The sequence below is a fragment of the Hyperoodon ampullatus genome (genome assembly GCF_949752795.1).
Source record: "Hyperoodon ampullatus genome assembly, chromosome: 11".
Lineage (NCBI taxonomy): Eukaryota > Metazoa > Chordata > Mammalia > Artiodactyla > Ziphiidae > Hyperoodon > Hyperoodon ampullatus.
Window position 1 is genome coordinate 99,403,401 of NC_136924.1, and position 24,772 is coordinate 99,428,172.

The 24,772-nt window shown below is 58.0% G+C and overlaps 1 protein-coding gene across 1 annotated transcript; it reads right to left on the reverse strand.

Moving 5' to 3' along the window:
* Positions 1 to 5,610: 5,610 nt before the first annotated feature.
* On the reverse strand, positions 5,611 to 23,637 carry TEAD4 (TEA domain transcription factor 4; the record flags this gene model as incomplete). The annotated part of the gene is made up of 8 exons (XM_079715731.1): positions 5,611 to 5,896; positions 6,007 to 6,159; positions 6,988 to 7,128; positions 18,365 to 18,538; positions 19,585 to 19,724; positions 22,011 to 22,066; positions 22,527 to 22,570; positions 23,542 to 23,637. 8 exons carry the CDS (start codon positions 23,635 to 23,637, stop codon positions 5,783 to 5,785), a joined length of 918 nt encoding a protein of 305 aa, XP_079571857.1. The 3' UTR covers positions 5,611 to 5,782.
* Between the last annotated feature and the right edge of the window lie 1,135 nt (positions 23,638 to 24,772).

Consider the following 24,772-nt stretch of genomic DNA (forward strand, 5'->3'; position numbering starts at 1 on the left):
GTCCTTCCCTCTCTCCATCCCACACCCTAAGCCCCTCTGTGATGCCAGGGCTACCCACAAACCTGAGCGCCACGAAAAACCCACGGTCAGCGCTGTCCCTACAACTCCCTGACCTGAGGGGCGGGGGTGGTGTCAGGTTGCTGGCAGCCGCCACCTTTGGGATGAGACCGGTAGAGCAAGGCCCCCATGGGCACCACTCAGAGGGAGAGAGCCGGGGGGATGTGCCCCAGGCTAAACAGGGACGCACGACGATCCCCTATGAACCCACAACCAGTAAGGATGGACGGAAGTGCTCAGTAGGGTTCACAAGCATCATAGCTTCTCAGCACCATGTGCTGGGACTCGTGGTGACAAAAGAGGAGCCATCTCTCACCCAGAGAAAAGGACTCCTCGATCCTTGGATGGGAGAATTCAGGCCCCCAAGGTGGAGACGGGGCCTCACACTCTCACCACTGCTGGCACCCGGTCCTTCAAGGTCACTCACGTCCCAGCTTGAACAGACTTACCAGCCACCACCTGCGGGTGACCTGGCTTCCTGGAGAGGAAGGCCCCCCGGGAGGAGGGCAGGTGCTGACACACATGCCCTGGGTCCCAGGTCCCGGGAGCAGTGCTGCTCAGGTGAACTGGTAAAGTGGGTTTGGGCCCATCAGTCCGCTGCAACTCGCGGTTCTGATTCTGGCTAGCCAGTGCCGTGGGCCCACTCACTCCCGGGTCAAGGGCTAAAATCAAGTTCCTAGGAGGCCAACGTAGGGAGGAGCCTCGCAGGAGGTGGGCGACTGACTGGCTCGGATGGCAGCCAAGGCACGTCCTCCCAAGGGCTCGGACTGGCTGGAATGTCACCCTGAGTGCGGCCCCTTCTCCTGTTCTCTCGGGAGGGGCCGTCAGCTGGTGGGCGGCTCTGAGTTTCGGCTCCCCCTGGCCTGGTCCAGACTGAATGGCTCTGCAGCGGCTGCGGTTTTGTGCTCTGTCAACAGCGCCTGGGACTCCTTCATTTCCATACAAAGAAATCACTCACACAGAGGCCTTTGTGTGTGGAGCAGACTTTACTGAAGATGTGGAGACAAAGGGGGTTTACAGAGCAAAATACAAAAAACTTAAAGTTGAATATCAGACATCCATGAGCTCAAAGACACGGTTTTCTCCCGCTGGGCTCCAGCCTTCCGCGAAGGTGCGGGGCCCACTACACCCGTCCTGTCTCAGGAAGTAACACAAAAACCAAATTCTGGACAGTTTCTTATTCAGAGTGGCTTGGCCCTCCCTTTTGAGAGTTATTTTCTCAATGAAGAACACCTGCTCCCGTTTCTGACCCCAAAGTGAGGAGGAAAGTCTGCCCGACCAGGAGCCCCGAGGCCTCCTCTCTGCCTTTTGAGGGGCATCAGAGCAGAGCTTTTGTCTAACAATGAGTGTGTGTGTGTGTGTCTACGTCTCTGTGTGTGTCTACGTGGTGACTGTGTGTGTAGGTGTGTGGTATACGCATGTGTGTACGTGATGAGTGTATGAATGTGTAAGCATGTGTATGTGTATACACTGTGTGTGTAGGTATGTGTGGTGCATGTGTGTGTGTGTGTATACAGTGAGTAGGTATGTGGTGAGTGCATGAGTGTACGTGTATATAGTGCGTAGGGGTGTGTGTGTGTGTCTAAGTGTGTGTGTGTGTGTATGCAGCGTGAGTGCTGTGTGAACACGTGAGCGTCCGTGGCCGGGGTGGGACGGTCCTCTTCGCTCAACGCGCTGCCCCACTGCGCCCCGCAGGCCAGGTGTGGACCCGCCCCTCACAGGTGTGGACCCGCCCCTCACAGGTGCGGTCACCTTCTTCCCCCCCACAGTCAGCCCACTTTATTCCCATTTCACACACGAGGTTACAAAGGTCCTCGGAGGGTAAGTCACTCGCCCAAGGTCACACGACTTGTAAGAAGCCAACTCGGCCCTGGAGCAGCCCGGCTCCGGGGCTTCCGTTCTCAAGAACAACTTATCCAGAGTTACCTTCTCGACCGACACGGCAGTTATGTCAGAAAGGGTCAAACGCGGTGACCTCTGGGATGACGGGGAAAATCAAGCCCGCTCCCGCTCCAGACAGGTGTAGCCCAGGTGTGCACTGGTGGCCCGGTCCCTGTGGGGCTCCCTGCTGTCGCCACCCCTGCTAACAAGGGACACCCGGGCCCCACTCCACCCCACTGCCCTCCGAGCCCCGTGGGCGGGCCAGGGAGCAGGGTCCCCAAGCTCACACACACAGTCCCGCGCTCCCCAGTCCGGCGTCAGTCCCAGAAGGGCAGGGCCGCGTCACACGTGCCTCCCAAACTCCTGCCACATCCAGAAGGTCACCCCACCCTATGGAAGGTCATTGGTGGTCACTGGGGCACTGTCTGCTGGGCCATCGGACCCCACGGGTCAGGCACCCATCCTGTTTCCACGTCCCTGCCTGCTGACTCCTGATGACGTCAGCAGAGTCCTATCCGGCAGGCTCGGGGACACGCACTCCTCACCCCCTCCCAGGCCCAAAAGGCACGGGTCACACACCTTGCACACGGGCACCCTTCAAATGTTCATCAGGCACCTGCCGTGTTCCAGACGTGGGTTCGGATTACAGAAAGTGACAGAGCAAGGCAGGTAGAGTCTCCCCGCCCAGATGCTGGGTCCAGGGGGCGAGGCGGACCCGGAAACAGGACGCGCACTGCTCTGTGGTCCACGGCCACCCAGTGCTGCTTCCCACAAGTCAGACCCGACAGTCTTACTCCCTTGCTTAAAATACTTCCAGGACCTCCCATCACACGGAGAAAAAGCTAAAGCCCTTCCTGAGCGCGGGGGCAGGGCCTGGGCCGGATCTGGGCCTGCATCTCTGGGTTCCTGATGTGGCTTTCCTCGCTGTCCCCGGGACACACGTCACGCCCGCCCCCCAGGCCTCGGCCTCGGTGCCCTCTCCTCCTGTCGGCACCCGTCAGTCTGCACGTCCTTCACCCGCTCACTTTGTCTTCCCTCCTCAGTAAAACGCAAGCTCCCAGGGACCCCGTCTGTCTCGGCCATCAGTACGTCCCGCGCCTGGCATGAAGCAGAAGTTAAATAAACGTGTGTTAGGCGAGTGAATAAATGCATTCAGACACCAAGCAAGTTAGCCGGCCTCTCCAGACCCCGCCTTCCTCATCTTTAAAATGGGGAGAGCACAGCACACCCGGGTGAGGATGGAAGAGGTGACACAGGCCCTGTGTCCAGGGACGCGTGGCAGGTGCTCTGACGGGTTGTGAATGGAACGCTTTCGCCACGCCAGGACAAGAGCGACCGGCCCTTCTGCGGGAGAAGACGTGGCTCCACGCTGGCTCTTGAAAAATGAGTGACAGTTCTCCAGGGCCTGCTAGCCAGGGGACATGCGGTGCCAGGGCCGAAAGGCGGGGAGGGGCGCAGGGGGGTGTCAGATGAGGCTGCAGGAGAGGCGGGGCCAGGCCGGCTCTCCCATTTGTGGGCCCCGAGGGTCGTGGTCTGCACGACACCACGGGGAGAGGCGCCCGCATCTGTGTTCTCCGTGGCTGACCGGTGTGGACTTTCCAGCTCTAAGTAGGTTACTGTCCCTTAGGCCACTGAGGTCAGTTCCTAAAGAGAAGGGAAGACTCACAGCCAACACGTGGCCCCGACAGCTGCACTGGCAGCCCTCAGCCACAGTGCAAAACGAGGGGCCTAGTTTGTGCATCCGTTCCAGGGCCCAGAGGCTGCTCACACACGCTTCTCAAGCCCTTGCTGGAAGGTTCAGTCGTGCTGGGAGGGCAGGCGTCACGAGCTCCCCTTAATTCTGACAGCCCCGGAAACAGGGGCTGGGATGGGGGAGGGCGGGAGAACCTTACCAGACACTAACCAGAGCAGGACGTGTGAGTGCCTCTCAGGGACCCCAAGGCCCCCTCCACATCACATCATCCATAAGGGAGAGCCAGGTCCCCGCACACAGGAGGGTGACACAACTTGGCATGGAGCCGAGCAGCCGTCCACAGGCTGCTTATCTAGACATTGCCCCTCTTTCAAGGGGCAGCCCCTCTCAATTTCCCCCTCTTCCCCGAACCTTCCACACCCTGCCCCCTCCCACCTCTGAACTCCAGTTGCTCTGAGGACTGCTCACCCCACTTAAGAGTTTTCCAAGCTGACTTCTGAGATTGCAAGGAGTCACATGCTATGCATAATAACGCATATGTATCGAACACGCTTGTGTGCTCGGCACCGTGCTAGGCACTCTGCATACACGAGGTAGGTACTGTTGTTATACCCATTTTACAGACGGGGAAACTGAGGCACAGTGAAATTAGGTAACTTGCCCCGAGGCCACACAGCTAGTCTGTAGCTGAGCACCAGGATTCCAAACCTAGCAGCCTGACTCCAGAGCCCTTGCTCCTAACCGCTCCGTAACACCTCCTCAACGTCGTCTTACTCGCTTCTTATCCCCATACATCTCCCTGAGTGCTGGGCACACACAACACCTGCAGGTTGAATCTTGTTCCCCCTTTGGCTCCAGGCTCCTGGAATTGTGGTTCCCCACTAGAGAAGGTGATACCAAATGGCCGCTAGATGGCAGCAAAGAGCCGGGCCCTGAGCGCCCCGAGGGCAGGGATAAGGGGATAATGATGTTTGCTGTATTTAGTGCATCTTGCACCAGGCCCTTTACCGACAGGATCTTTCCTCTTCACTGAGCCTGTCCCCCTTTACAGGGAGGAAGGACACTCACGCTGACACAGCCCGGGCAGCGGGGAACACGAGGACTGGGGCCAGTTCCCAGGAGAAACAGACCAGGGAAATCCCTCGGCGGGTCCCCTGCAGGCGCAGGGGGGAAGAGGGCACAGAACCTGACCTTTAGGTAGGGAGTGGACTTAGCGAGGGCGTGGACGGCCTGGGCTGCTCCAAGGCGGCACCCGGCAGGGCAGGCTTCTTGGCTGGGAGGGGTTTGCGGTGAGACTCACAGACCGTCCAGACTGCGTGGTCTCAGAAACCACTGGTCCACCGCAGACCTCTCACCAACCGTCTTGGCCTTCACCACCACAGAGGAGGCCGCGTGACTCCGGCCTCACCGCCCACACTCAAAAGCTGGCTGCACCACTGCACTCCCACCCTCGCTGTCTCGGGCTCCCCTGACCTGGGACCCACCCCCGCAGGCAGCCAGCGTGGCCACGGAGCCCATGCCTGGAGACGGATGAAAACTACCTAAAGAGCTCTGACTGCGTTCACTTCCAACCTCCCGAGAGTTCAGTCACCTCCACACCTGAAACCGCACCCCCACCCCGGGACTGGGCCGGGCCTCCCTGTCGGCTGCCCTGGGGCAGCAGCAGCAGCAGAGGTGGCCAGGGCAGATGCATGCATCACTCCCAGGTGGCCGAGGTGCCCACACAGGACGCACAGGCCGAGGACCCACGCCCGCCCTCAAGCCTCCCAGCGTGGCCGGCAGCGGGGGGCGCAGCGGCTCCAGTGCAGCGCAGGGGCTGTCCCATCTTGAGCTTCAGCATCTGGACGTTCCTGGCTGAGTCCACTGGGGCCTTGACTTCAGGACCGCACCCCGGGGCTGCTTCCGGCCTGTTTTCCAGCCAGCCCCCTGCTCCCTCAGCCCCTCCCGAGGCTCACACAGCCAGATGGGGCCTCTGAAGATGCACAGATCTTGGGTTTATTGGGCTTAGGCACTGCGGGTTCAGGCAGTTTGTTCCTGGGTGGAAGAGTCATGACCTCAACTCTCTTGGCGCTCTGGGGGGGCTGCCCCGCGGGTCCCCACCCCGTGTCCCTGCGCACACGATGTCTTGCCCCCTCCCTGCTCCCCGGTCTCTTATTCCTTCACCAGCCGGTAGATGTGGTGCTGAGCCCCATGCTCACTGGCCGACACCTCGAAGACGTACGCGACGCACAGCAGCGTCTCCTGCGTGTCTCTGTTGGTGACCACCTGCGGGGGTGGGGGAGGAGGGCGTCGGGGCCGGGAGACGGCACGCCCTCTTCTCCGCCCACCGCCCACTCTCACCCCCCACCGCTGCGCACACCCCTGCGCGCACACACCTGCAGGATGGTGAAGTTCTCCAGCACGCTGTTCATCATGTACTTCTCGGGCAGGTGCTTCAGCTTGTGGATGAAGTTGATCATGTACTCGCAGAGCGGCGAGCGGTGGATACGGTAGGAGTAGTGGCCGTTCTCGTAGCGCGCGTACTCGGTCTGCAGGGCCCGGGGACAGTGGGGCTTAGGAGGCCGCTGCCCACGGCCAGCCTGGCGGGCTCCGTGAGGAAGCTCCACAACCCGCTCGGCCTTAAGTGGGAAGGACGGGCAGAGAGCCCAGGGAGCCCTCGAGACAGAGCGCCCCCCCGCCCCCTGTGACCCAGACGCCGGGTGTCGGAGGAAGGAGCTTCAAGACGTGGAGACGGGGACGGAATGACGGCTCAATCCCGGCCGCACGTGGGGGATGGGCCACAGGGACCTCGTGGCCACGGAACTGTCACGTATGCGTAGCTACACATCTGGGCACACACACACACAGGCATGCACACAAATGAGTGGGTGTAAACGGACGGAATCTGACTCAGGTTAGTGGGCTACATCGGCGTCAACAGCCAGGTTGCTAATGGTCCACTCTAGGTATGTAAGATGCTGCCATCGGGGGAACTAGGCAAGGGATTACCGTTGCACGTGGATCCGCAACGATCTCAGAATTAAAATTTCACTGGAAATAACTAACTCGAAGAGCTTCTCAGAGACCGCTGCTGCCCGGACTCCACCCGAGGGGTCGTGGGTTAAGAGCTGTAGGGGAGCTCAGCTCTGGGGTGCTGGAACGGCTCCCCGTGACCCGACGGGCAACAGGTGAGACCCACCAGGATGGGGGGGCAGGGGCTCTGCTTGTGTCGGACGTGAGGTGGGCTGTCAGTGATGGGGCACGGCGAGGGTCAGGCTGCATTCATTCAGACACATGTGGGCACAGAGGTGAGAAGCCCGGGCCGCAGGGGCGCGACGGTCTGGCGCCCAGGCGGGCGAGCGGCGGCGCGTGCTCACCTCCAGCTTCTCCACCACCTGCTTGCCAAAGGAACAGACCTTGGTGGAGCAGGTGATGGTCATGTTCTCGGGACTCTCGTACTGGCTGGACACCCCGTAGAAGGAGCTGCCCTCATCTTCGATGTTGGTGTTGAGGTCTGCCTGGAGGGAGACAAGGGGAGACCGAGGAGTGGCGGTAACTCAGAGGGGCCGTGTTGGGGACAGCACCGAGGAGGCCTCTGGGGCCACAGCCCAGGCCCCAGGGCCAGGACGCCATCGGGGGCTCAGAGAAAACGTGGACACAGGACCTCGGAAAGCTCCCCCGTCCATCCGCACACAGGCCTGGGGTAAAGTCAGGTCGTGTGCCCCAAACAATGGCAAGGACCTGGGCCTGCATCAGCTGCCGGCCCTGCTGCCCATCGGGTACCAACAGCCCAGCAGGGGGGGCCCCAGATCGGTCTTTAGAGCATTAGGGCCCTGCCGGTGTCCCTTCAGCAGTGGCTCTGGGGGCTGGCCTCTCGCCATCTCTGGGGCACCGCAAGCCCGGCCACCCTTGACCTTCTGCATCTCTGTTCTGCCTCCGGACCAATCTCCCCAACACCAGCCTCCTTCCGCTGGGCTCCTCTGCAACTGCTCTGAGAGCTCTGTGCCCAACCAAAGTCTGGTTAGCACCCTCTCACCGAGCCCCTTTGCCAAAGGGAAGCCCTTCCTCAGCCTGGCGTGGGAGCCCCCTGGGCCTCTGATCAGCTTTGTGCCTGAAGGCAGGGTCCAGGACGCCTCCTGCTGCGTGTTGGGGCGATTTGAATTTGCCCCCCCCCAGGAAAGGTGGGTAATAAGACTCATGAGTTCACACCCACTCCCTGCAAGGGGGACAAGGCAGGACGGGGGCCTCAGTTTGATCTCAGGCTCCCCGACTGCGGGCCTTGCCCAAGGCCACAGAGTGGGTGAGTCACGGGCCCTGGGTCCTCAGGCTCCAGCTCTGGTGCTTCTCCCACCCAGCCGAGAGACACTGGGTGAGGCTGTTCGGTGCCTCGGCGAAGCCCCCAACCATTGAGGGGTCCCCACCCCGAAACCTGGGCTCCACAGCAAATCACCCCATTTGAGTCAGGGTGCTAACAGAGCAGCTTCAGACTCAGAAGTAGTGTGCAAACAGATCACAAAAGGCTTATTCTTAGCGGGAAGCCTCTCCTCCCATCCACACAACGCGTCCCAAATCACTGCCCAGTGGGACCCAGAGCGCAGCCCCACACACGCAGGGGAGCTCCTGACCGCGATAAGGATTCTGACCCCAAGGAGTCTTCTGCACAAAGTGACAGGGAGCCCCAGAACCCTGGGAAGTTTCCAGCACAATTCAGAGCCGGGCCCCGGGCTCTTCTGCCCCTGGCCATCCAAGTCGTTACTTTTCTCTCTTTTGGGGAAAGAAGTTTTCCAAGACCAAGAACACTCTCTGGACTGGCAGGGGGCAACTGTCTTAGGCACAGTAGAAATATTATAGAGCCACACACCGTGTCGAGAGGGACCTGTGTTTACTACTGTGAACTGACTACAACATAATGTTGAGCGGAAAGAAAAAAAAAGGTCATAAAGCAGAATGAGGGTGTGTTACTTTTACGATGAAAATAAAGGCTGTTGCCATGTTGACCGAGATGGCATACATTTCAGTGTGCCCAGCAAGGGCTTTCATGGGGCCATTAGGAAGAAAGAAGAAAATGAATTACAGGGAATTCCCTGGCAGTCCAGTGGTTAGGACTCTGCACTTCCACTGCGGGGGGCCTGGGTTCAATCCCTGGTTGGGGAACAAAGATCCTGCAAGCTGCACGGCGTGGCCAAAAAAAATGAAAAAGAGAAAACCAAACTCCAAAATAAGCAGCCGTCTCCCCCATCTGTGGTGGGCATGGAGCAGGGTAGGGGGGGCCCAGGGGCCTGCAGAGGTGGGCCAGGCCTTCGGTGGGCTGGGCATTAACTGCCGCTGTGACGGGCTATGCAGTTAAACCTGGCCCCTGGGACCAGCACCAGCTCTCTGTCTCCTGTTCTCTCTACTAAGTCACATGCTCCTTCTCCTAGGAGACCCAGTTTGTTGGACTTCCTCAAAAAGGCCTGGGGGACAGTTCGTGTGTGCTTGAGATACAGGAGCGCAGGGCAGGAACGTGGACCGTGCCTGGAAAAGAGCTGGCAGGGAGCCCGGCTCCTGGGGAGGGCAGGCGCCCGGATGAGGGGGCGAGGCCAGGACATGAACCGACGTCTCCCGGATGCAGCCACCGCCATCCTCCTGATTGATGCTATTCACGTACCACTCACCACACGCCCCACTCCACCCCGAACGGTTTCTTTCAAATCAACTCATTCTTATTCTAAGCAGTCATATCCGTGACATCAAGGATTCTGTCTCCTAATAGACCTGAAAACAATCACCTAACTGTTAATGAAGAAATGCGAATCCGTGCACTGTGCACCGGGCTCGGGCAGGGCTGGCGTGGCCCCTCCAGGCTCTCCCCGGCGCACAAGGTAGCAGCTGCCCAGCACCCCGCGGGGATGGGACGTGCCCGTCACCACCCTGTGCTGGCAGGGCCTGGCCTTGCCCCTTCCAGATGGTAAGCACACTCGAGGCCGGAACCAAGCTCTCCCAGGGCTCAGGCCCGGCACGCGGGGTGCCTTCCACAGCATGGCACGGGGCTGCTGAAACTCTCCCCTCTCGGCGGCTCTGGGTGAGGGGCGGTCCTGTGCTCACAAGGGGGACCTCCACCCCCTGCACCCCTGCCAGTCCTCGGAGCCCCGCCCCGGCCCAAAGACACTCCAGGGGCTTCTGGCATCGCCTCCCACTCGCCTGGTCCTTCCGGTCGCTCCGCTGCCCGTTTATCCTGCCTGGCCCAGCATGGCCAGGACAGGGTGGGGCCCAAAGAGGCTGCCGTGTTGTCTCTGCTCTCATGGAGTGTGTGGCTTTTTGGGGGACGGGTAGAAGAGGTGAGCTGGTGCTTGAGAGAGAGAGAGAGAGAAGGAGATGGGGCAGAGATGAAAGTCTCAGACGCCTCATCTCTCTCATCTCTCTCAGACGGTGGCGGTCCAACGTCTGCCCCAGAACCTACCCTATGGTCCCCCTGCTTGGTCGCCGGGGGCCCCGGCCAGCGAAAAGCGCACACCCCACAGCACCTCACCATCCTCAGTGGCATCCTAATTATGACCCACCACCTCCTGCAGCCCCACCGCGTACCCCCCAATCTGAGCACCTCCCCGCACACGCTCAGGGTCTCTGCTTTCTCAGCCTGAGAGCAAAGCTGCCCCCCACGTTACCCTGAGAGTGCCCCCGCGGCCCCCTGCCCTCCACCCTATTCATAGCTACGGTGCAGTGGCAGCTCACAGGCTGGGCCTGGAACAGGTGCAGCGGATCGGGTGGCTGACAGATGAGCCGGGACAGCCGGGCCTGGGGGCCAGGGGGCTCAGATTCATTGTTATGGGCTGGTATGTGCCTGGGAGAAAGGGCCCTTCGACGGAGGAAGGTCTGGGGTGCTGTCCTCCCTGCCCGGCCTCGGCCCAGCTCTGCCCGGCATTTTCAATCTGCAGCCTGGAGTTCACGGCCATCAGTGTGTAAGAGATCCCTCTCCCACTGCCTAAGGACAGAGGTGGCCTCTGCTGGTCTCACATGTCCTGGGGGAGTTGGGAGCTTCTCAGCCTCTGTATCTCACATCCACGAAGCACAGCCTGACACCCAACCCCTCCTGCCCCCAGTGCCACCACCAGCTGGAACCGATGACCACGAGCCGGCCACTTACTACCCATATCCCCCCAAAGAGAACAGTGCCGTCGGCAGGAGGGGGACAGGAGGCTGAGATGGGACATCAAAGTCCTCCTCCCACTCCAAGCGGGCTCTGACCCACCCCGCAGCCTGCGCGCCCGGGGCCTGGGGCCGGACGAGAAAACCACCAGGCTTTGGGGCAGGGCGAGGGGTGTGTGTGGCCACACTGTCCTCTCCTGGCAGCGTCCCTTCCTAATTGTGTGGTCAGTCTCACACCAGCCACAAGCCAGGGCGCAGAAGAGGAGGGTTCCAGACGGCTAGGGCGCCTGGGCTTCCTGGGAGGACCCCAAGTCCCATGGTTAGCACGCAGGAGACCGTCCTCTCCCGCATCCCAGGTCTGTCCTTCCCTGGCGCCTCTACCTTCCCCACGCAGGAGGAGAGGGACCGGATGACGGCCAAGGTGCCCTGGCCGCCCACGTGCCCACCTTCCCACCCCCAGCCAACCCCACTCATCAGGGTCCTCGGACACAAGCACGTCGCAGGCCCTCCAGAACAAAGTGCTGACTTTTCAGGTGGAGAAACAGGGCCCACAGGAGCCGAGACTCATTCGGGACACAGCTCTCCAGCTGGGCCCTCTGCTGCCTGCCTCGCTCTCCCGACACGCTGGGAGGGCTCACTGGCAGCCCACCCCCTCCCACACAGAGCAGGTGAGACCTGCTCTGATTCTCCCCCTCGGAACGCAAGCTCCTATGGGGTCCGCACGGCACGGGCTGTGTGCGCAGCCCGTGGACGGAGCACAGCGGCCCGGCGTGGAACCTGCCCAATCACGCTGCCCAGCACCACCGTCTCCACCTTCTCTCCTCCCCTCCCCCCCACCTCCAGCCTCCCCAGACTCAGGAGGAAGGAGAGGACCAGGGCCGCGAGCCAGGTGGGAGAAGGATCCTCTGGTCCTCCTCCCCACCTGCCAGCTCTGATCTCTAGGCAGGACACCCCTGCCCATCTCCTGGAAGGGAAGCCTGGGCTCTAGAAGACCCAAGAAGCCCAAGTGCCCAGCTCGACACTGAATGCACAGCTGAGACTGCTCTCTCCCTGCCCCCACTAGCTGCACTTCCTCAGGGGCGGGAGGCCCTTTTCTAGGCTATCCAGAGCCTTCTCCACTAGAAGCAGGGGGAGCACGGGGCCGCGCGGGGGACCCCAGCCACCCGGCAAGGCAGGATGGTCTGGGGTGATGGTTCCGAGCACGCTCCCAGAGCGGGGCTGGCTGGCGCTGATCCTGGTTCTGTCACTACAAACTGGGCTGCCCGGCACATCCTTTCACCTCTGTGTGCCTCACCTTCCCCTGTACGGAACGAGGCTGTCAGCTGTACCTCCCTTCAGAGGTGTGGCAAGGATGAACATGCCAGCACAAGTCAGGTTATGAACAGCGCCTGAGGTGACCTTCCGCCGACTGCCTTGACCTACCTCGGTGTGTGCATCACAAGAAGGACTACAGGAGCAAGGCTTGCCCAGGCTGGGGGTCTCAGAGCCAGACCCTTGCTTTGCTTACTCCATGCCTCAGTCTCCCCATCTGTGAAATGGGGGCCTAGGATGGCTCTCATTTGGATGGTGGCTAGAAGAATACAGAACACTGTCACCAACTCAAAGAAGGCAGAAGCTGGTGAAAAGGGCCCCCAGTATGCTATCTGCCACGACCAGGGTGGTGTTCCCATACGCCTCCTGCCAGCCAGGCCTCCCTGGTCAGGGGTCACCTTAAATTGAACCCTCGGGGTAGCTGAGCCAAGGGCGTTCTTCCGAGTCAAGGCTGAGCCTGGACAGGCTTGGGGGGGCTGGGGGAAGGAGTGGGCGACAGAGGGCATAGGCTCTCCTAAGGAAAGGCCAGGAACCTCCCTGGACACAGAGCAGGAGGTGGGAGTTGCCACCGCTGGCCGGATGGTGCCAGTGCTGGTTGGCTGCTGACAACCAAGGCACTTGGTTCCAACTCCCATGTCCAGGGCTGGAAGGGAGAAGAGGGAGAAGAAAAGGGAAATGAGACGGTTTAAGCCCCTCCTGAGAAAAAGGAGCCTGGCATGCTGCCTCGTACATCCGACTCTAAAGCCAGCCTCTCCGCTGAGGCCCTAAGGAGGCTGAGGTCTGTTTCTCGGCCTGTATTGCAGCTGTCAGTCTGGATGGCGAATGCATCTAACCGAGCACAGCTCTGGCCATGCCGCATTCAACAGACTCCTCATTACCTCAACAACGGGATGGCAAACATGTAGGAAATGCACATACCCTCCCCTGCTGCACCCATGGCAGACATTACCAGTCAATCCAGGAAGGGCTCCCTCCAGATCTTCCTCAACCCAGCACTCCAAACAACTGCTACCGATCCATTAGCGGTGGCCCTCATGGACCTCTGGTTAAAATGGGAGACTGGGGCTTCCCTGGTGGCGCGGTGGTTGAGAGTCCACCTGCCGATGCAGGGGACACGGGTTCGGGCCCTGGTCTGGGAAGATCCCACGTGCCGCAGAGCAGCTGGGCCCATGAGCCATGGCCGCTGAGCCTGCGCGTCCAGAGCCTGTGCTCCGCAACGGGAGAGGCCACAGTGGTGAGAGGCCCGCGTACCGCAAAAAAAAAAAAAAAAAAAAAAAGGGAGACTGACCGTACAAGTTCACATTTCCCCATCCAGAGAGCCAACAGGATGAGGGCAAAGACCTTTTTTAATGCGCTGCACCACACACACGAAGAAAATGGAGAAAAGACCAAACGGACAGGAGAATTCAACAAATTCCAGGGGACTGACAGTTGATCTGAACTAGGATGGCTTCTGCGGGGAAAAGGACAGAAGAAGAGTTACAGCCTGAAAGTGCCCTCAGAGGGGTGACAGGTGAGAAGTCAGCACCATCCTCGGAACGAGAGGGGCCAGGACAGTGATGGCCAGGGAGGCACAGAATATGACACAAAGAACCGGCTGAAAGGCTGTACACTGCGTGGTCAGGCCTCCGGGCCCCCACTCTCCACACATCAGGGGAAGAAATTAAACAGGAGGGTGTCAGGTCTCAGGGACACCAGGCATGTCAGAAGAGGGGGTGGGGGCCAGGGCATGAGGTGAACGCTGCCTAAGAAACAGTCGGCTCTCCTAGCCCTCTCCCTGCCCCACTGCTAGAATGTTCGTTTGTCCCTGCCAAAGGGGGCGGACAGTAGGAGTCTTCTTTGGAGAAACTGAACCACTTCAGGAAAGGAAAAGGTCCAGTAAATATGCTGAAATTTACTAGTGTCCTCAATAAAGCAGCTGGTTCCCCAACCCCGATCACCTGAAAGAGAAGCCCGGCAGGTAACAAGGCCCACACCTTGTCCACAGAGTTCCCAGTCACTGGACATGGACAAATGGCCCGAACAACAAAAGGAAGGATACACTGGACTTCATCAAAATGGAAAAGGTTGTGCTTCAAAGGACACTGTCAAGAATGTAAAAAGAGGGGACTTCCCTGGTGGCTCAGTGGTTAAGAATCTGCCTGCCAATGCAGGGGGCACAGGTTCAAGCCCTGGTCCGGGAAGATCCCACATGCTGCGGAGCAATTAAGCCTGTGCACCACAGCTACTGAGCCTGCGCTCTAGAGCCCGTAAGCCACAACTACTGAAGCCCACGTGCTTAGAGCCTGTGCTCTGCAACAAGAGAAGCCACCGTAATGAGAACCCCACGCACTGCAAAGAGTAGCCCACACTCGCCGCAACTAGAGAAAGCCCGCGCAGCAACGAAGACCCAACACAGCCAAAAATAAATAAATAAATAGTGCATATGATCCAGATTCCATGCCTAAGTATCTACCCAAGAGAAATGAAAAGCTATGTCCACACAAAGACTTGTATATTAAGTTCATAGCAGCATTATTCACAATGGCCCAAAGTTGGAAACAACCCAAATGCCCATCACTGACGGATGAATGGATAAACAAAATGTGCTCTATCCAGACAATGGGCTATTACTCAACCATAAAAAGGAAAGAAGTCCTGATATGTGCTATAATATGGTTAAACCTTAAAAACTTAACATTAAGTGAAAGAAGCCAGTCACAAAAGACTATATATTGTAAGATTCCATTTATGTGAAATATCTAAAAATGCTATAAAGACAGAAAGCAGATTAGTGGTTGCCTAAGGCTGGGGGGTGGAGGTGATAACTAATGGGTTTGGGGTTTATTTTGGGGGTGATGAAAATGTTCACTGGTTGTACAACTCTGTGAATATACTAAAAATGCTGAATTGTACACTTTAAGTAGGTGAATTATATGGCAATAAAACTGTCAAAAAAATAAGGACCAAAAAATCTGGCCAAGAATTATAGACATTTGAGAAAATCCTCCAACTTGAAAGACAAACACCCAAACAGACAGAAAAAGGGACTAAAGGGAAACAAAGGGAGCAGAAGAAAACTTAAAAAATAGCCATGAAACAAGATCAGGATGCAATCAAAGAAGAAGAAGCTCTTAAAAATTAAAAACGTCATGGTCAGGCTTCCCTGGTGGCGCAATGGTTGAGAGTCTGCCTGCTGATGCAGGGGATGCGGGTTTGTGCCCCGGTCCAGGAGGATCCCACATGCCACAGAGCGGCTGGGCCTGTGAGCCATGGCCACTGGGCCTGTGCATCCGGAGCCTGTGCTCCGCAACGGAAGAGGCCACAGCAGTGAGAGGCCCGTGTACCGCAAAAAAAAAAAAAAAAAGTCAAGGTCAAAATTAAATATTCGATACAAGGGGTGGGGTGGGGGTGGGCAGAGAACGCCACCATATTCCATTAATCTATTTCACCACTAAATGTATAATGCACCAAGATTTTACAAACAATTAAGAAAAAAATGCCATCAATTAAACTACAACATATGAACAATTGAAAGAGTCGTTCATTTTCTGTAGTAATAGAACCCTGATTTTATTCAGAATGGTAATTTACTCAACTAAAAGAGTACATTTCCCTGGCTCCTTTGCAGCTACCTGCAAACAGACAACTAATTAAGAGTTGTGTGGGACTTCCAGGAAGGCTCCTTAAAGGGAACTAAGTTGGCTTTCCCCCTTCCTGATGCCTGAAAAATGGATGTGATGGCTGGAAGCCCAGCAGCCTTGACCTTGAGGACAGAAGCCACACACTGAGGACGGCATATAGAGAAGAGTAGGGTCTCTGGTAATTTCACGGAGCTGCTGCACCAGACCTGGACACTCTATCTCCAGACTTACTTTACATGAAAGAAGAACTATTCATTCATGCCAATGTTACTTTGGGTTTTATGTAATATTCACTCAGATTCACTCTTAATTAGAAGATAAAGTTAAGAAAGTCTCTAAGAAAATGAATTGGAAAATAAATAAATGGTAAAAATCAGAGAGGATAGGTCCAGGATATCCAACATCAGACTAACAGGGGTTCCTGGAAAAGAACACAGAGAAAAGAAAGAAAAAGAAATAATATAAGCAAATTTACCGAATTGAGAGACTCTCATCTCACTGCCTACCAAGTACCTGGCTCAAAAATAGGAAGAAAAACAACACAGATCCCAAAGCTCATCAATGTGAAATTTAATGTAAGGAACAGAGAGGAAATGCAAAACTCCTACAGGCTAAAAAAACCGAGTTACATAACGAAGAATAGAGAATTAGAATACTACCAGACTACTCTTATAAGAAGACATTGGAGCAACCAAAAAATGATTCTTGAAAATCACTTCTAGGGAAAATCATTTACGATGGAGATTCTGTACCCAAACTATGAATCAAGTACTGAAAATAAATGACATTTCAAACAGGTAGACTTAGAACATTTATCTACCATGCACCTTTTCTTAGGAAGGTACTAGAGAATGTATTCCAGCCAAATGAGGGGGGAACACCAAAAAAGAGAGAAATATGAGATCTAGGAAACTGTAGATTCAAAATAGAGGAGCAGTTAACAGAGGTCTCAGGACGGCTGTTGAGCAGGCCTGGAGGAAAACCAGTTCAAACCGGAGCAGAGCAGAGGCATCCAGATGGAGAAAGGGACACAGTATAAATTATCTGATAGGCTTGAGCACCGGGTGAAAAACAGTTTTTAAAATTTTATATGTTGGTTATGATAGAACAATTTGTAAAAATTTAATAATAGGTTTTTTTAGAAATGTGCAAGTGAAAGAGACATTTATTTTTAGGAAAAACAAAGTTGCACAAGAAATGAAATGTAATCATTACACACTCTGGTGGCCAATCTACGTTGTCACAAAATCTAAACACTTTATTGCTTTGACTAAATTATATAACTTACTGGGATGATGAGGGGAAAAGTGGTATAATATAGGCCATGTTTTTCTACCATAAATACACAATACATAGTCGTGATATCAAAGTGTAGCAATATAAGCAGATATTTAGAACGAAGGAGATAAAACCCAGAATAATCAGTGACATTTTACAGTGATTGCCTCTCGGGATTGGGCTTGGGGTTGAGAGGAGGCGGACGAGAACCTGACGGTTTTCATTTATAAGCCTCTTGGTATTAATAACTGTGAACATGCACTGATTTAAAAATAAGAAAAAGTAAAAGAAACTATTACCTATTTTTCATCCCAGCATAGAATCAAATCCAGACCTTTGTAGGATCAGGACCTTCCAGGATCAGACTCACCTCTCCCGATTTACTTTCCACGGTTCCCTCTCTTACACGTTTACCCATGACTAGGCCCCCCTGGAGGTCCTTCCCCTTTTCTGCCTAACTCTGCCCATCCCTGAAGGCCCAGGGCCAACCTCCATCGGCTCGCAGAGCAAGCAGTCCTGCAAGGGCAAACACTGAGCCTCTTCGGGATCCGGGCCCTGGGTCTCCGTTCCTGCCTTTTCTGTAGACAGCCAGCCCCACAGATTTGGTTGCGGATAAGGGCTAGGTTAAGAGCTCCTAGCCAGGGACCAGTAAGCCACCTGGAACTGCATGTACACTTTCGTGTGAATATGCCCACTTCTAGGAAAAGCACAGCTTTCAGGTTATCAGAGTGGTCCGAGACCAAATAAAGGCCCAGCTTCTGGGCTCTGAGACGATTCGGAGGCTCTGATCACCAGCCAGAAGGATTTCCTGCACTTCCTCCCGCTGGCTTCTCCTGCCCTGTCCCTCTTCCCGGCATCCCTTTTCTGTGGGTGCTGGGCCCCGGGAACAGGTCCTATGCCTCCTGGTCTTGGAGGTTTCAAAAGAAGGAGGCTCTACCCACACAGCACCCATGCAGGGGTGAGCTGGGGAGGGCGGCGGAGGCCGAGCTACGGGCTGAGTTCTTGGAGAAGCTTGGTGTTTCTTTGGGGATGACCCGGCCTAAGCCTACCGTCCACTTCTCCAAGCCCCATCCAGCCCAACGGCTGCCCCGCTGCGGGCCCGGAAACCTTGGCATTGAAAGCCTTGGGTGACTACCCCTCAGGTCTCCTGTAGGTCCTCTCTGGTACTACAGACCCCTTGAGGCCGCACTTCTGCCCGGGCGTGACCATCACCCGCCATCAGGAGGGGGCCTCGCGCTGCGGCACCAATGGCCTCATCTGGTCTGAGCTCCCGGCACCAGAGGGCCGCTCTGTGCTGGCCCTTTGCTCTTGTCCTGCGTGTCCCAGGTCCCACCGCCACCAAGGCCCACCCCTCCTCCTTTCTCCCTGAGGTCACCGACGTGCTGGGGTGGGAAGGAGGAGGTCATACCAGGCTTACCCAGAACTTCACGAGGAAAAAGGCGTTGGAGGGTCCCCGTTCAAAGAGCTCCTTGAGACCACCCTTTCTCTCCGGGAACTTGTCGTAAATCTGGCGGATGTCCACGGCTTCGAGGTAGGGGTCGCTGTAGCTGGGGCTCGACTGGCCGATGTGCACGAACAGGTGCTTATTGTACTGTGGACAGAGAAGAACGGGTCTGAGGGGCCATGGGGGCGGCGGGGCAGACAGACCAGACAGACGGGGGCTCGGAGCCCGGCCAGGGGCCCAGAGCAGGGACGCCACGGCGGGGGCCTCCGTTTCCCCTCTGGTAAAACAGAGCCGGTAGAAGGGCTGAGTGTAAAGCAGAGTTGACAGGTGTCCAGCACCTGGGGCAGGGTGACCCCCAGCAGGTGCTCGGTACTTTCTGGTCGCTATTTGTACTGAGGCTTGACTCTGTCGCTAACATCCTTAGGTGACTCATCTTCTATCTCTGGACCCCCGTGATCTCATCTGTGATGGAAAACCAGCGGCCCATACGAGGGGTGCTCCCCCCGGAGACGGCGGCTGTGGTCCCTCGCTGCAACTAAAGAAGAGCTGCTTCTTTCGTGGTCCACGCTGGGTTCCTCATCTAAACCATAAGCTTGAAAATGTCAAAGTGAAATGGTCAGTGAAGTCCCCCTGACTCTGGCATCCTGTGCATCTGGCCAGGTGCTCCTCTGAACTTTGCAGGTGATGCCGGTCACCCAGGACGGAGACACTGAAGGGGGAGGGATGGGGGTGGGCTGCTGCTCCTGCTGGCGTCCCCGAGGACACGGGGCAGACAGGAGACTCCTCAGAGCCACAGGGAAAGGGCAGAGTAGCCTGCGGGCAGGGCTGGGACCAGTGCCTTCAGACGGAGAGGTGACCGGACCGGGAAGAAGGTGGACATGGTGGGAGCAGGGAAGGGACGGAGCCTCGGGGCACCGGGACGGGGCACAGGAACCGTGCGAGGGGGAGGGAGCAGAAACAGAGCCGGGGACAGAGGGAAGGTCCAGTGAGAGGAAGTGGGGAGGGAGAGGATGGAAGGATAAGGGGGGATGGAAAGGAACAAGGACCCTAAGTTCGGCCCCAAGGTGGAGCGGGGCAGAGAGCAGGGCGAGAAAGCCAGAGCCAGAGGAAGAGGCACTGGGGGAAGCAGGGCAGCAGCCGCCCCAGGGATGAGCACCGGGCGGGAGAGTGGCCAGATGGAGGCCAGGACCTACCGTTTCGGGGTCTTGCTGCCGCTCCAGGAAGGCAGAGAACTCCAACATCCAGAGCTTGGGGCTGGCCACGCTGCGGCCCTGCCACGGGGGTGCTGGGGGCGCGGAGGGCGACGGGGAGGCTCCTGCGGGAGACTCGAACCCTGCACACAGAGGACGGCACATGGGAGCCGGTCCACAGGGCCTCCCTGCCGCACCCTCCGCCAGGCCCCCAGACCCTCCGGCGGGACCCATGCTGGCTGGGGGACCTGCTGTCTGCCTTAACAGGGTCTCCCAGCGGGGGTGGGGGGCAGGCAGAGCACTGGCCAGCAGTCCAGGGGCAGCCCTGGCGGGGAGCTCAGCCTGGAACAGCTCAGTCCCCTCGGGCCCCTGCACGGAACTGCATTCAAGGGAGACTGGATGCTGGCTGGGGTTGGCGGGTGGGATGCCCGCTGGACCCAGGGCTTCCAGGGCAGCCTCCGCTTGGTTCTTGCCCTGGAGGAACTTCTGGTCCAGCCAGGGAGACGACCGGACCAACTGTTACAATGACATGAGTGTCTGCTGTCCAGCCCCTGGGACAGCGCCCGGCCCAGAATAGGCACTGGCTGCTGGCTGGCGAGTAAGTGAAGCAATGAACGTGAGGAAAACAAACAAGGAAGGCGCTCAGCACAGCGGGGGAGGGGGCCTCCTAGTCCACCTTGAAGAGCGTCAGAAAAGGCCACCCGAAGGTGATGCTGAAAAAGGTTACAGGGTAAGAGTGGGAGGCAGCAAGTGCAGACAGGGGAAGGGGGCTCCAGGCAGAGGGCACGGGGCCGCGAGACGCACCGTGAGCTCGGAGGCTCCGTCTGGCAGACGCGACGGGGAGGGCGGGTTTGTGCCGGGGCTGCAAATGAGGCTGAAGAGATGGGCCCTGGAGGCTAGGTAAGGGGTACGGGTTTCAGCCTGAGCTCAGGAGGGCGATGGGAGGATTTTAGGTGGGGCCGAGGAGCAACCGGCTGTGCATTTCTTAAGATCCTGTTCCGCGTGGGGGAAGGACTGGGCTGGGGCGAGGTGGACCAGAAGCGCAGGCCTTGTGGGTTTTTCCCAAGTGGGAAAATGAAGAGGGCGGTGGAGTGAAGAGAAGGGGACACAGGAGGGACATGGAGGGAGCAAGACTCCGGGGCTTGGTGGCGGACAGGACGAGAGGGCAGTGAGGCAGGTACGTCAGAAGCCCGGGGAGGAAACAGACAAGGGACGGCGGGGTGCGGGCGGAGGACCATGCTGGACACACCAGCTGGTATTTGACGGGTGAGCCGAATCACCTGTTCATTTGTTCAAGCGTGGCGTGCACACAGGATGTGGCCCGACACACAGAAGACAGACACAGACACCAGCCCCAGACGCTGCCCAGGGCACACAGAGTGACAATTAAGCTTAGATTGTGTCCTGAAGGCACCAGGGAGCCACTAACGGATTCTAAGCTAGAAGCAGCACGGTGAGATTGATGCTTTAAAAAGATAATGGATGGACTTCCCTGGTGGTCCAGTGGTTAAGAATCCACCTTCCAATGCAGGGGACGCGGGTTCGATCCCTGGTCGGGGAACTAAGATCCCACATGCTGTGGGGGCAACTAAGCCCGCGCACCACAACTAAGACCCAATGCAGTCAAATAAATAAATATTAAAAAAAAAAAAAAGATGACAGGTGAGTTACAGAGGATAAGAGCGGGGATGAGACTGCAGACGGGGTGGAGGAGCCGTGAGGGGAGAGCACAGACTAGAGGGGGTGGGCGGCCCCCAAGCAGCCGTCAGGAACCTAGGAGGGTGGCAGGGCCCGCTCTCAGAGCAGGAAAAGCCAGGCCCCCGTGCAGGCAGGAGCCATTGCCAAGCCAGGAAAGGAGGGTGAGGGCAAGGATCCTATCTCGCCCTGCAGAGCGGAAGGTGGAGGGACCTTCCTGAGAAAGAGGCAGCGGCAGAGCGGGTCACGTGAGCGGGGGAGGCGGGAGCTCCGTGCTGCCCACCTGGACCCCCAGCTGCCTCATGCCAGGAGCCTTCCCTCTGCTAAGCAGGGGCTCCGGGCTGGAAAGCCATGCTCTGCTGGACCCCCATCTTGAAGGAGAGGATTACAGTGTCACAGAGGGAAGCCGTCCCAGAAGCCAAGCAGGACGGGGCACACATGCAGGTGGAGTGGCCACCCCGGGGCACAGGCACTGCCCCTTGAGCTGTGCGCACCCTGCCAGCCTTGAGCCTCGCTGGGGAGGGGCTTGGGGAGCACGGGCAGCCCTGGGGGCGCAGGGGCTTGGTTCCTGGAAGAGGATCGAGGTGGAGCTGGGAGATGGGGTGCACGGTGTGAGCACGTGCCAGGGCAGCATCTAAGGGGACTGCCAGAGGCGTCTAGCAGTCAGGGCCTGGGACCCGGAGCAGGAACCACAGGGGTGTGAGGCACGAGGGAAGCAGAGCCTGCTGACCCACCTGGCAGAGGCAGTGACGGCTGGACAGCGTAGGTTTGCTGAGAGAAAGGTTTCACACTGTGGGAGACGAGAGAGGACGCGTGGGCCCGGGGGCAGGTGGCAGCCCTAGAGCCTCGGTCAGGCTCCAACGCTGTCTTCAGTGAGGCAGGCCCGGGTGGTCAGTGGCTCTGGCCTCCCGCTCCCTCGGGATTCTGGCCGACCCACAGAAGCAGCAGGTCTGTTGGGAAAACCCACCCCTCCTCCCTCCCTCCCAGGCCAGCCAGAGGGCTGGTTCCTAGCCTCCTCCCCTCGGGGTCCCGAGCTCGGGTTCTGCTACGCCCCGCATAGACTGGGGCTTCAGCAAACGCCACCCCAGGGTGCCCGAGAGCAGGAGAGCCTCATCCGTAAGCGCAGGGCCATCCGGAAAGGCTGAGCCCAGACTGCGGCTCTCCCACCCTCAGGCCTGGGTCAGTGGCACGAGTTCACGGGCTCAAGCGCAGCCCAGGGAGCAACGGGGCAGCACAGTGGCCATACTCACTCGTGGGACGTTCCGGCGTGGCCCGGCAAAGCTCCTTGCCAAAACTGAGGAGACAAGAGCACAGAGTCAGCAGAGCCCAGTGTGCGCGGCCAGCAGCGTCGAGACAGAGACCGGGCAGGGGCTCAGCTGGAGGCCGCGGCCGGGGCCTGGGCCTGGGAAGGGTGCCTGCCTAGAGCCAGGCAGCACGGCATCCCCGCGAGCGCTGCAAGGACCCCCAGCCTCTGGAAAGCCCGCCGATAAGGGGCTCCCGGGAGAAGCCCCCAGGCTTGCAAACACAGCACTCGTCCCCTTCCTCGGGGACAGATGCCTGGTGACAGTGGCACGCAGGACTCTCAAGAGATCTGGAGTCAAGCACCCCATTGAGACTTGAGTGCCTGAGTCACGTGTGCACTCGTTCGTCCCGTCGTCCTGTCCATTCAACGCCCTTCTGGACTAGCGGCCTCTGGACACACTCGGAAAAATGCTGGACGAGAGGCTCCCCGGACACAGGGCCTGGGGCGGTGCGTCAGTCCCCACAGCCTACAACACCCTGGGAGGACTCAGCCCTGGGGAGGAGGGGCCTCTCTGGACTGTTCTTAGAGCAGGACCCACGTGGCCACGGCCAAGAGACCCATATTCTCAGCTTAAAATTCGAGAGGACTTTGTTCCTGGACATCAGCCCTTCACCTGGAAGGAGCCCCTGAGGGTGGCGGGGGGACGAGGCTGAGCTGGGGGCAGGGTAGAGGGTCTCCTCAGAACATGCCGGTGCTGCCCCAAAGCTGGGCCTCAGCCTCCTCTTCTGTAAACGGGGCCAACTCTGCAGAGCCCCTGGGTGGCCGTCTGATGGGGCGGCTGCACCCTAGTCACGGCCAAGGCCCCCAGGAGGGCGGTCCCGGCAACGGCATGGCCCCTCGGTCCTTGGTCTCTCCTTCCCCGGCTCTCCTGGCCCGAGAGGACTCAAGTGAGGACTTTGGTGTGGCCAGTGCCTTGGAAGGACGGGGCAGTCCGGCCTCCGACTCCAGGCAGCCCCACTTACCCCTGAGACCGCCGGGTAGCCTGGGCCCCGGGTGAGGGCCATTTTACTGTGGAAGGCTGTGGCAGAGATGATCTGGGCGGACGACATGGCAGCCATGCTCTGCAGGGCCTTGTCCTTAGCTGCCTGATCCTGGGGAGACATTGAGGGAAGCCTCAGTGTGGGCACCTGGCAGGTCGGGAGAGGCGGATCCAGCTGGTGACAGGGAAGCCAGACCCTGGACTCGGCCCTGGGGACTAGGCTCCCGTTCCTGCAGGGCTGTGAACCGGTCCTGTGACTTGAGTAAGTCACTCGGTGGCTCTGATCACTTTCCTCATCTGTCAAAGGGGCACAACACGCGCCCTGCCAGTCTCATTAGTGTTTAAAGAGACTTTGGAGGCCACCTGCCAGACCATGGCTCTCCTGTTACCAACCTCAGGGACACAGGGACCACCCAGGTCTTGCTCATCTCCACACCAGAGGTGGCTGGGGCCTCACCTGGCCCTTGGGAGACGGTGCATGAATATCTGTTGGGCAGGGGTCATCCTCGGTCACATGGACGGTGACAAGGGACGGTCTCCTGTGGGCCCCGTCTCAGCCCTGGCCTGTGGATCTCTACTGTACCACGGGCACCCATGGCTCCCGACCCTTTTACGTGTCAGGATGCGAATACCAACTATCTGTCCTCTGTGGGTCCCCTCTATGGCCCAAAGACCCCCTCCACAATGGGTTCACCCTGCAGAGGCTCTGAACAAATCAGCAGTAATGACCTGCTTATAATAATAATAGTAATAATACTTGGTTACTACTTGCATTAGCCAGTGGTCCCCCATCCTGAGCTCCCCAGTCCCAAAGGTCTTCAAAACCAATAAGACAGCGTACTGTATGTCAGAAAGCCTAGTGGGTCCAAAAGAAGGCCACACATACAGACTGAACAGCAAGTATTATTCAGTATGGGCAGCATTATTGGAGACAAAAGGTTGGTTTAGGTCAACTCGGGAGCTCTGATTAGAAATTCTGTATCTTTATGATGAATTACTTTTTAAAAGGGAAAAATAAGTGGGCCCTTTATTTAATAATCAGATTGGTGGACCCACATCTGTCCTGAGTAATAAGCAAGCTAATTGCTGAGGGAGGTCCTTTCAGCCCACAGCTTGTTTAGCATATGACTTCACTCGCCCAGTGGGTAGCATCACCACGGCGTCAGGCCCGAAGGGTCCAGGTGGTGCGCCCAGCATCCTGCGCGATGAGGTCT